The 12,163-nt window shown below is 43.6% G+C and overlaps 1 protein-coding gene across 2 annotated transcripts in view; it reads right to left on the bottom strand.

Moving 5' to 3' along the window:
- Positions 1-12,163, bottom strand: part of Trpc3 (transient receptor potential cation channel subfamily C member 3) — a 67,111-nt gene that overhangs the window by 31,627 nt on the left and 23,321 nt on the right. For both annotated transcript variants that reach the window (XM_038348014.1, XM_038348015.1), the window contains exon 3: positions 8,331-8,519. In XM_038348014.1, the coding sequence (XP_038203942.1) occupies positions 8,331-8,519 (189 nt within the window). The remainder of the gene's footprint in view (positions 1-8,330; positions 8,520-12,163) is intronic.

The following is a 12,163-nucleotide window of genomic DNA, read 5'->3' as shown; positions in this document are numbered from 1 at the left end:
CCCAGACTGGCCTAGCGACTGCTCTCTTTGTTGGATAACTTATTGTGAAAACAGCATTGTTTTGGGTCAAATGCTGTCTTCAAATTCACATTTTGAACTCCTTACTCCCAAAGTGCTGGCCTTAGGGGGCAGGACTTCAGGGCACACTTGGGGCCTGGGGACAGAGTACATAAGATGGTGAGATTGGTGCCTATGTATTATTATAGACACCGCCCCCCCCCCCCCAAGGCTCTGTTTTTAGCACGTCTTACGAAGAGAAGTCAGTACTTTGCAACTCAATAGAAACAGCCCTGCTGCCATGTTGGCCACAAATTCCCAGCCTCGGTGCTGTAAGAAACAGGTTTCTGTTGTCTATAAACCACCCTAGTTAGGGTGCCTTGCTATAGCTCCCAAACAGCCCAGAAATGCCTGGCCGAAGGTTCCTTCTGATTGTTCCCCAGTTGCTAGTCGCTAGGAGTATGTTAGGTCTTCTTTCCAAACCATTCACTTATTGTCTTCCTCTCTCTCTTCCTCTCTTTATTCTTTTAAGGCATAGTCTCACTCACTACGAGCCCAACTGGTCTTGAATTTGGGATCCTGCTTCAGGCTCATGAATACTGAGATTAAAGATACATGCCACCACACTCTGTAAAGTTCACAGATTCAAACCATCTCACACACTAGCACAGTCATGAAATGACCTCTTGGGAAATGCTGTAGACACAATCAAAACAGAAGAATTCCCAGGTCTGTGTTCCCTCGGAGTCTGTGAAGAGCTCCAAATCTCCACTTTCCCCGTGTTATATTCAGACCATTTCTTTTCTGTTTTACTCCTCCCCCTACAGCTCCTAAATGTCTATCACGTTTATTCATTCACCCTTCAGAAGGCTTTCTACACTATCAGCCAGCTACTGCACTGGCCATTTGGCACAAGATAAAAATAGGAGTCGGAACAGAAACAGAGGGGGAGTGGGTGGAGGGGGAGGGGAGGGCAAGGGAATGGGAGGATAGGAGGGAGGCAAAATTGTGGTCAGGTTGTAAAATAAATCAATTTAATTAAAAATAGGAGAGTTTGTATCACTTTAAACCATGAACAGCCATTTCTTCAGAGCACACAGCAGGACTTAGAGGAACTTTTGTTTAACTGTGCAAAGATGTGTTGCATTTGTTTAATTATGTAAAGATGTGTTGCCTGACTAAGGCACCTGATTGGTCTAACAAAAAGCTGAATGGCCCATAGTGAGGGAGGATTGTATGTGGAACTTCCAGGCAGGGAGAGTAAGGAGGAGGAGGAATATGGGCTCTCAAAAGAAAGAAAAGGAGACAACAGGAAGACATCAGGGGCCAGCCAGCCAGACATGGAGGAAGCAGGAAAGCAGGGCATACAGAATAAAAAAAGGTAAAAAGCCCCGAGGCAAAACATAGAGGATTAGAAACAGGTTCAATTAAGTTAAAAGAGCTAGAGAGACAAACCTAAGATAAGACCAAGCATTCATAATTAATAATAAGTCTCCATGTCTTTATTTGGGAGCTTGTTGGTGGCCCAAAGGAAATTCCAACTACGGCAGGTTGTCAATAACTGCTATGTAAGTCATAATAAAACTGGACCCCACATCCTCATCATGACAGTAAGTTGGAACAAAATCGCCCTAGTGGAAATGTTTCCATACTAAGGGCTCCACATTTGAGAGACAAGACACTGCATGGATTCAAGTTATAGCTCTCTGGAGACCCCAGGCAGCCAGGCTGAGGACAAGGAGCTGGGCATACCAGGAAAAACACAGGATGAACATAGATATCATCGTATGAGATTACTGTTTGGGGAGTCAAGCTTGTACTTTTCTGGGACAACCCAAAGATTTCTGTAAGTTATAGAGTACCCACAGGGCTAGGAGACAGAAGCATGGATGAACTCACTACTCACTAGGGAGTATCTATAAGTTACAGAGTACCCACAGGGCTAGGAGACAAAAGCATGGATGAACTCACTACTCACTAGGGAGTATCTATAAGTTACAGAGTACCCACAGGGCTAGGAGACAAAAGCATGGATGAACTCACTACTCACTAGGGAGTATCTGTAAGTTACAGAGTACCCACAGGGCTAGGAGACAAATGCACTGCACCCATGTGGCTGGATGAACTTCACTTCCCTCTAGGGAGTATCAGCTTGCTATGGCTGGAAAGCTACTGCTTTAAAATTCTGGTGTTGCCATGTGACATTCTGAAGAGGTGGGAGAGGGAAGGGCTAGAGGAGGTAGTGAGAGTCCCCAGTACTGTTCATCTGTAGTTTCATCTAGGAAGGATCGCTTGAGTCTAGGAGTTCAAGGCTGGTCTGGGTAACTCAGCAAGATCGGGTGCTTAAAAACAACACAGCTTTGGGCTGGAGAGATGGCTCAACAGTTAAGAGCACTGGCTGCTCTTCCAGAGGTCCTGAGTTCAATTCCCATCACCCACATGGCAGCTCACAACTGTCTGTAACTCCAGTTCCAGGGTATCTGACTCTCACACCAATGAACATAAAATAATAATAATTAATAATTAATAATAATAATAATAAATTAAAAACAACACAGCCCTTTGAAGGATAAAGATGACCATAGAAGAGCCATTTGGTGCTTTCCAGTTTGTGCTCCCATGTTTCTACCACGCTAGGACACTGTTAGTGCTTCCGAAGGATAGAGCCCTGCCTGCCAGTGCCTTCATTTTGGACTTCCTACCCCATCACTGCGAGAAAATACATCCTCTTTGTAACACACCCGGACTCAGTTATTGTCACAGCAGTACAAATGAACGGAGACGCTGCTTTTCTTAGGGCCTACACTGTACAAACACTGTCTTATTACTATTGTCTCTCTGTGTGTGTGCATGTGTGTGCATGTGTGTGAGCATCGGGTGTTGTGGAGCTAATGCGAGGGTCGGAAGGGAACCAGTGGGCTTTCTTCCGCCTCCATGCAGGATCTGCAGTGTCTTAGGGTTTGTATTGCTGTGACAGAGACCACAACTGAAAGCAATTTAAAACCCCAGCGCACTCTCCGTCACTGACGGAGGCCAGGGCAGGAGCTCACAGCAGGCACCTGGAGCAGGAGCTGAAGCAGAAGGCACGGAGGAGTACTGCTTACTGGCTTGCTCCTCGGGGCTTGCTTAGTTCATTGGTTTGTTTGTTTGTTGTTGCTGTTGTTTTTGTTTTTTATTTTTTTGTGTAACCTAGGACCATCCTCTTGGGGATGCTATTGCCCATGATGGGCTGGGCCCTCCCATATCCCCACAGACTTGCCTACAGGCAACGATGGTGACATTTTCTCAACCGAGGTTCTTCTTCCCAGATAACTCTGCCTTGTGTCAAGTTGAAAAGCCAACCAGGGCGCAGGGGGTGAACTCAGGTTGCCATGCTTCCGGAGCAAGCGCCTTTCCTCGCTGAGCCATCCCACCAGCCTGCTTTCATTTGTTTTGATTTTGAGGCAGGGTCTTACTCTATAGCCTGAGCTGGCCTTAGTCTCCCTCATGCCGGGATTATAGGTCTGAGCCACTCCCAACACTTGGCCACCTTTTCCACAGTGTGTGTGAGATGATACACATCGACCCTTGGGGCTTGTACCACATGTGCCAACACTTAGTACATGTTAAGCCCTAGCACTTCACCTGCTGTGAAGGTAAACTCAGCATAACTGGCCAATTGCCTGTACTAGGATCACAGCCTACGCTCTTCTTGAGCTATGTAATATCACCTCTGTTGAATATGTTTGAAATCCATACAAATAGAACTCCCCCAACAATTTAAAACTCCTAATACAAATACACAAGGCACATCTTAAAAAAAAACCCCACAATATTTGCAAGTGAGAGCAAAACACCCTAATCCATCAGGAGATTGGTTTTTTTTCTTTTTTTCCCAACAACCTCAAAAGAGGGCAGATGCCTTTATCTCTTAAACCAGTCTATTTCCTGGGAAAATGTCCTTATTGAGGCCACACTGTCATAGCTGGCTGCATCAGATTTGTGTGTTGTTTCCCAATTGCAGTGGAGCAGCAAATTGAAGTCATTACAGAAATAATACCCTGATTGGAGGCTTTCTGATTTGAAGAGAAAATGCTTGACACATAAGAACATTTCAATATTTCAATGGAACAAAACTGTCACAGGATTACAGAACATACACACACACATGCACACACACGTAAACACACACGTACACACATACATACACACACACACAGAGAGAGAGAGACAGACAGACAGACAGACAGACAGGAGTCAAATGACTAGTTGACTAGTAGGATGGCAGTTGCACCATCAACCAGGGTAAGGAGATGGAAGACAACCGAAAAAGCGCATATCTAAAATGACTGTTATACTATCTATTTAAACTCCTCTCAAGTGTGGAATTTATGCAAAATTCTTGGGGATTTCTGCTCTTGTTATAATGACATTTTATGTTAGTCACGTGTACGTCCCTCATTCTCCCTCTGCAACCTCAGGTCTGAGGCCTCTTACACCTTCTGCAGAGAATCACACCCGTGGATAACTGAATGTGTCTATATTGCTGCAAGACCAATTTTTAGATTACTTTTCTGTAAAGGATGAAATTAGAGCACTGGAGGAGAACTCCAGAAATTATTTTTCTCTAGAGCCTAGTTTTACAGACTAAATAGCCTACCATATCCAGTCAACAATTTTAATATATATTAAATATCTATATTAATATATATTAAATCTATAATAAAGATTGCTCACCATGATGTAGGTACAGATAGGGGTGTGTGTGCTGGGTGGCAGGGAAGACAAGCCCTGCTCTCCTAGCACAGAATAGCAGAGAGGGATGACCAGAGTTAGAAGTAAAGGAGTAAATGTTCTCTAAGGCAGAGAAGACAGAATTGAATTACTGATTCCATCAGCACAACCAAGCACTGTAACTATTCATGGAGAGTATATATATATATATATGCTGCGGGAGCTCCTTCTGCTCCTTCAACCAATAGCCTTTATGATACCAGCCCACTTGGGCGTGGTCTCTTTTGCTAAAGCAGCTTTAGTGTGCAGGCTTATGCACGAGCTCTCTCTCTCTCTCTCTCTCTCTCTCTCTCTCTCTCTCTCTCTCTCTCGCTTTGGACTCTGCTTTCATCTACTAGACTCTTTTCCTGGTTGTGCAGAGGGCTGTGGTCTAGGACAGTGATCTGTAAGTTTTTCCTTTAAATAAATAAATAACCCTTTTATTAATCATAATTCCAAACTGGTGTGGAATTGTTTTGTGACTTACGCTTTCATATATATATATATATATATATATATATATATATATACACACACACACACATATATATACATACATATATATGTATATATATATTTCTTTACTTTGAAAGAAGGTTGAAACAGGTTTCAATTTGAATTCCAGGTTAGCCTGGGGCTAGTGGTCCTTCTACCTCAGCCTCGTGAACACCAAGATCACAGGCATGTGCCATCACACCTAGCTGATGTTTATTACCACAGGGCTTAACTTTTTTTATTTACTTTCATTAACAAATGTTTTTAGATTTATGTATTTCATGTGTATGCGTGTTTTGCCTGCATGTATGTATGTGCACCTAGCGCAAACCACTGAGAACTTAAACCAGGTCCTCTTCAAGAACAGCAAATTCTCTTAACCACGGGGGAGTCTTTCCAGCCCCTTCCTTCCAGATTTTGTTGATGATCTTTCTAGCGTCTGGAAGTTCCAAACTATATGCTGTCAAGTTATCTGTACATACATCACATGTGTGCCTAGTGCCCACAGTGGCCAGAAGAGGGTGTTGGATCTCCTGGAACTGGAATTATGTTTGGTTGTGAGTTACCATGTCAATAATGGTGACCAAACCTGGGTCCTGTGCAAGAGAGCAGCAAGTGCCCTTAACTCTGAGCTATCTCTCCAATTCTATATTATTATATAAAAAAGCCCTTTCCTAATAAATATTAAATTCATAGTCATAAGTGTTGGTTGGTAACAAATGTTTGCTAACGATACTGCATACATTGTAATCGATGAATCGGCTTTTTGAAATCGAGTAAGGCATTTAGTCTGTAAGTGTGTTGGCTACAGAGCATCTCTGCAGATGAGCTCTTTCTGCTAACATGACACTTTCGACGAGATGATAAAAAGCCTGTGACAACTGAAATCAATTCTCCCCTCTCAGGTGTCAAACAGAAGAGATTCATGTCGCAAGATCCGTGACTTTGTCTGGACGCTTTTCTAAAAACGGCTTGCCATCGGTCTTGTTCAAAATTATCCTTCCCCCAGCATAAGCAAAACCTCCCAGGAAGAACTCCCCAAGAGGCATTTGGTTATCTTCGATAGGATCTGTTCCCAGAAAAGTTGCGTTCTTCCAATTTCTAGTGAAAATAAAGCTTCACAGCATTAATGACTGACCCAAATCCCACGGATATGACACAAAAGTCCTCTGTGTTGTGGTGGAAGTGTGTGTACCTGTGAGTGGTCATGTGTGTGTGTGTGTGTGTGTGTGTGTCTGTGCCGCCTTCTCACACCTGGAAGGTGTGGGAGAGATGTTTCTCCATCCTTGCTTTGTTAGAATGTGAATGCTGGCTTAGGTTTCATTGGCCAGAGGCCAGTGGCAGACTTGATCTGCAAGAGGTCTTAGGACAACCGGACAAGGGCTCAGCGTCCCTCCTGCTAGTGCCATCACTGGTCACTCACAGAAGGTGGCCCCAGGGAGTCCTGGGCTTGGATCTGGTTGAAGTTTCTGGATGTCTGGGTAGTACAAGCTGGTCCCTTTGCTTTTCCTTTCGAGTCTAAGAACTTCCAAGGAACCTTTGCTGACTTCTTTCTTGACAAACCAGTTCGATACCAAGGGTTGGATTTAGAGCAAGGAACACAAAATTGTCCTTGGTTCTTCAACTTGCGTAAGAGCCATCATTCTGACACGAGAAACTATGTAGCAGAGATGCTGTAAGCTAATCATTAGTCAACATCACAAAATGGTCCTCATGATAATTATATGCATTCTCACAGAATCTTCAAACAACTGTTATTTCCCCCACCTTACTGAAGTGTAGACCAGGGTCTAAGTGAGGTCCATGGCCAGTCAAGAGCCCCTGGTGACATCTGGACGTGACCCTGGCAGCTTGGATCTACGCCTTTCCTTGTAAGCATGAGAACACACCAAAGGAAGAGCAGAAGACACGGCTGTTCACAGATGACCAGCTCATACTCAAGACACCAAGACACACCCTTCACACAGCTGCTGCTTCGTCAGCTTCTAGCTTTTATTATCAAAGATTTATTTTAAGTGTGTGTGTGTGTGTGTGTGTGTGTGTGTGTGTGTGTGTGTAGGTGGGAGTTTGTTGTCCAGCACTGAATCCCCTGGAGCTGGAGTTACAGCTAGTTGTGAGGCGCTCACCATGGTTGTTAACAACTAAAATCGGGTCCTCTGGAAGAGAGGTACATGTTTCTGACCACTATGCTCTCTCTAGTCCTGGCCAGCTTCTCTTAAGTACAAAAACCCTCTCTGTTACAGAATATGCTTAAATTATCCAATTCCAGAAACTCAGATTTTTCACATATGAGATAACATAACTACTATTTTCGTGAATTGTTTAGTAGCTCAATGCAAACTAGAGAATGAACACACAAAACAGTTTTTCTGCAGCAGCCATAATAAAAGCAACCGTAGTCTTTATTTTTGGCCCTGGCATGACTGTCTCCATATTCATGCTACAGCAGACACATCATTTAAGCTTAGTAACCCTCAGCTTCCTCCTATAGTAGAATCTTATCATCTGTCTTACCTGGTTTGTAGGTAACATAGATAACAGGCTTGTGGTAAGGATCAACACAAGGGCGTATGCTATGGCACCTTACAAATGCATGCAAGCAGCAGACTTATCATGGTCATTACTTTATTTTTTTTGTTTTGTTTCTGAGACTGCATCTTATGTAGCCCAGGGTGGACCCAGACTCGCTAGGTAGCTGAGGTAGGCTTTGAACTCCTGATTCTCCTGCCTCTACTTTCCAAGTATTGGGATCAGAGATGTGTGCCACCATGCTGTTATTATTAACGGCATTGAAATGCACAGTTTGCAGAGTGCCTGGTTTATCCTAATCCATTTAAATTACATTAAAGCTTTGAGACACATTAGAGACAGAATCCTCTTATCGGAGGAAATGGAAATATAGAGAAGGCTCATCCTTGCCATCAAGAAGCCCTGGATCCTCTAACGGATAACACTTGAGAAGGGACAGAACCTAATGACATTTAACTTTGCCCCATGTGGTCCTCAATCTATTCTGATTGTTTTCCAAGCGTTCCTTTGGATGGCAGCATCACCCGTTCATGTCTATGGATGACTGGCTCACTCACCTTTTTTACTTCGTACTTAATGGCAAGTTTGACACGACTCAGGGAAGCCTTGTGCCTGTGTGTCTCCAGGGGCTCTGCTGACTCCAGATCTCCATTCAGAATGGCCTCCACCTCTTCCGAGTCCCGACACAGGTCCAACACACCCACCACAAAGTCTTTGCATTGCATGGAGAGTTTCCTGTAGTCATTCTAAAATAAGAGGGTTGGTATTTAATGTCAAGAATTTCTCTAATTCAGTGCACGTGCTTGGGGATGGTGGGGGAATAGATAAAGGTAACCCTGCCTGGGTAGGGTAGGCAGCCCCTACCTGGATACAAGGCTGCTTAAGGCAGATACAGTTGGATTTTCCTGCCTTCACTAAGTTTCCTTCTGCCCAGCTGAATGAGAGCTCTGAAACTTCTATGGACATGATCTTACTTATATGTGGAATCTTAAAATGGCAAAGTCCTAGAAACGAAGAACAGAATGGTGCTTAGCAAGAGGCCAGGAGGTAGAGAGAATTGGCCAAAGGCACAATATGCTAATCTGCTTGATTTAACCATTCAGTATTGTATACCTGTATCAGCACACTATATGGTATATCAAAGTATGTTCAATTATTATTTATCAAGTTCAAATTTTAGCTGAGCCATAGCTCATAGTACAGGACTTGCCTAAGATGCATTTGGCGCTGAGATTTTGTAGGGGTGTTTGCCTTTGAGATGGGGTCTCCCTATATAGCTCATACTGGCCTGGAACTCACCTTAATTAGGAATCCTCCTGGTTCTACCTACCCAGTGCTGTGATTTCAGTTGCGCAACATCACACCAGCTTTTAAAAATAAAACTTCCCCAAAAGAGCCAGACATGAGTGCTCACGGGAAGAGCACCACCATGAATTTGAGTCAAGCTTGGGCTACGTAGTGAATGTGAGGTCATCCTGGGCTACTATGAAAGATCCCATCTCAAAAAAACAAACAAACAAACAAAAAACCAACCAATAAACAAACAAAACCCGAAAAACCAAAAGTAGCTGCAACAAAAATGTGGTATGCACATAAGTCACTGGTTTGTATTAAATAACAACAGAAGTATAATTGTACATCTTAATGCCACAAACACTCCTGCCTGTGGAGTCTGCAGAAATGCCAGGATTCCAGGTCCAGAGAGCAGGGAAGGCACCCCTCGCTGGATACTGGAGTTCCAAGCTGATTTGGAACACTGGGATTTTCTCCTCTTCTGTGTTTTTTCTTTCCCCTTCTCCCTATTTTTTTCCTCTTTTATAAAGGCAATTAACTAGACCCAGAAAGGACCCTTCTGTTATATAAAAGTTTGTTATATGAAGAAAAAAGAGGCTATGGCTAAGTGCCAATACTGAACGCCAAAGTCAAAACAAGTTTTATCTCTTTGGATAAGCAATAACTATTTTGAAGCTAAATGAGGGCCACTTCCATACTGGAAACTTTCTAATGTGGGAGACTGATGCAAAAAAGCGACGTTATATGAAAACGCATCCAGTTTCTTATCTGCGGCATTGCGAGAAACACTGCCTCTCAAACCCAGATCTATCAGCTCAGTGTCAGCCACACCAAAGACCCTGCCAGAAGTGCACGTCGACGTCCTGCCCTGAAGTAAAAACTAAGGAAGGACCCGGCAGTCCCATTCAGCTCAGAGTTTACGAATGATTGACAGTATCTGGAGAGGAGGTGGGCCCGTTCCAATAGAGAGCCATCTTTCTGGTTCAGCTGAAGGGCATGCCATCGCTCCTTGCAGGAACGGGAGGAGAGAAATGGCTGATTCTATGGAACTGGATTCTCCAGGGTTACAGAATATCAATACCTGAGAGAAAAGTTTCCAGGCCACTGGAACTAACACTTTGCTAAAAATAATCTGTGAATCTTTAATTCCATTTGCATATTTATTTGGTGTGATGGATGGTCAGCAGCCTCCCTGTTACCTTCTGAATGGAGCTCTATTTTTAGCCCATTGGGTCGTGTTAAGGTACCACTGGCTGTCTCTTGGGGAAGTGCCTTACTTTCGGAAACCCCATTTCTACCTTGGTGACTTTGACTAAAATTTTAGCCTATAGAAAAAGTTAAGCCAGGCACTCTATAACCATAGCATTTAAGAAGCTGAGGCAGGAGGATGACAAGTTGGAGGCTAGTCTGGGCTACATAGCCAGACCCTGCTTGAAAAAAATTTAAAAGTTAACCGTATAACAATCTAATTGATGTACTTGAGAAAATAGAATCCCTCACTTCAATGTGTTCTGAGATACTGTGTCTTCATAACTAAGCCATACTTCACATAGCAGAATTTCCAGGCTCCAAAAACGTCATATTTTAGGAAGACACAAGGAATTCCAATTTTCTTCTCCCTTAAACAATGTGATTTGGTAGGCAGAAACCACACCACCAACTAAAATAAACAAGAAGAGGAGGTCGTTAAAGGATACGCAGACTGGAATAGTTTCCACTTCGATTATCAGCAAATGCAGACAAAGAACATAACAGCTAATCCTTATGCCCTCATAAGGGAACAAATAAAATGAATAAAACCCCAGTTTCCATTCACGCTGGTTCCATTAACATGATAATATTAATCAAACATGCAGTCTCTGGTTCCTATGCAGAGTGCCTGTCAGTTAAACACCCATCTGCCTGCCGTTCCCTAAAGCTGGTGCGGTGTTTTATCATGGTTTACAGGACTACATCCATGATGCTTCCACACACGCTCCTTTCCTAACACAGCCTCGTAGATGGAGTTTCCTCCTGCCACTTCTCGGTTCGGGGTGTTCTGCAGGATTTGGTGAAGCAGAGGTAGATAGACCCTTTCTCCATGTCTCAGAAGTCAGGGAGACTTCCGTGCTGTGACAGGTCAGGGTCACTTTTAAAATCATCACCTGGAAGTTGTTCAGTTTAAAGGAATCCGGGTGACTTCTCACATAGCCTGACCGATCAGCCAAGACAGAAACAAACAGAAAGCTTCAGGGATACTGTAAGTTGTAGGCTGGCCTCGAACTCACAGAGATCCGCCTGCCTCTGCCTCCCGAGTGCTGGGATTAAAGGCGTGCACCACCACCGCCCGGCTTTGTCTTTTGTTTTAACACAGGGTCTTACTCTGCTGTCCAAGATGGCTTCCAACTCTAGGTCCCCAGGTCCTCCATCCAGCCTCCTTAGCTGCTTAGCCTACAGGCAGGTACCACTTCACCTGGCCCCTGCTGAGTTCCTTGCTTCAGTCATGGCTTTTAGAGCTATCCACAGTGCTCAGGAAAAGATGGAGTACTCTGAGTCCTTAGTCATCAGAGAAATGCAAATCAAAACAAGTCTGAGATTCCATCTTACACCTGTAAGAATGGCCAAGATCAAAAACACTGGTGACAACTCATGCTGGAGAGGTTGTGGGGAAAAGGGAACACTTCTGCATTGCTAGTGGGAATGCAAGCTGGTACAGCCTCTTTGGATGTCGGTGTTGCAATTTCTCAGAAAATTAGAAAACAACCTTCCTCAAGACCCAGTAATACCACTTTGGGGTATATACCCAAAGGATGCTCAATCGTGCCACATGGACATGTGCTCAGCTATGTTCATAGCAGCATTGTTTGTCATAGCCAGAACCTGGAAACAACCTAAATGCCCCTCGACCAAAGAATGGATAAGGAAAATGTGGTACCTTTATACAATGGAGTACTACACAGCAGAAATAAATAATGACATCTTGAATTTTGCAGGAAAATGGATAGAGCTAGAAAACATTATTTTGAATGGGGTAACCCAGACACTGAAAGACAATTATCACATGTACTCATAGGTGGTTTGTAAACATAAAGCAAAAGAAAACCAGCCCACAAATCAC

The sequence above is a fragment of the Arvicola amphibius genome, chromosome 11, assembly GCF_903992535.2.
Source record: "Arvicola amphibius chromosome 11, mArvAmp1.2, whole genome shotgun sequence".
Classification (NCBI taxonomy): Eukaryota; Metazoa; Chordata; class Mammalia; order Rodentia; family Cricetidae; genus Arvicola; species Arvicola amphibius.
This window is presented reverse-complemented; position numbering and strand designations above follow the sequence as displayed.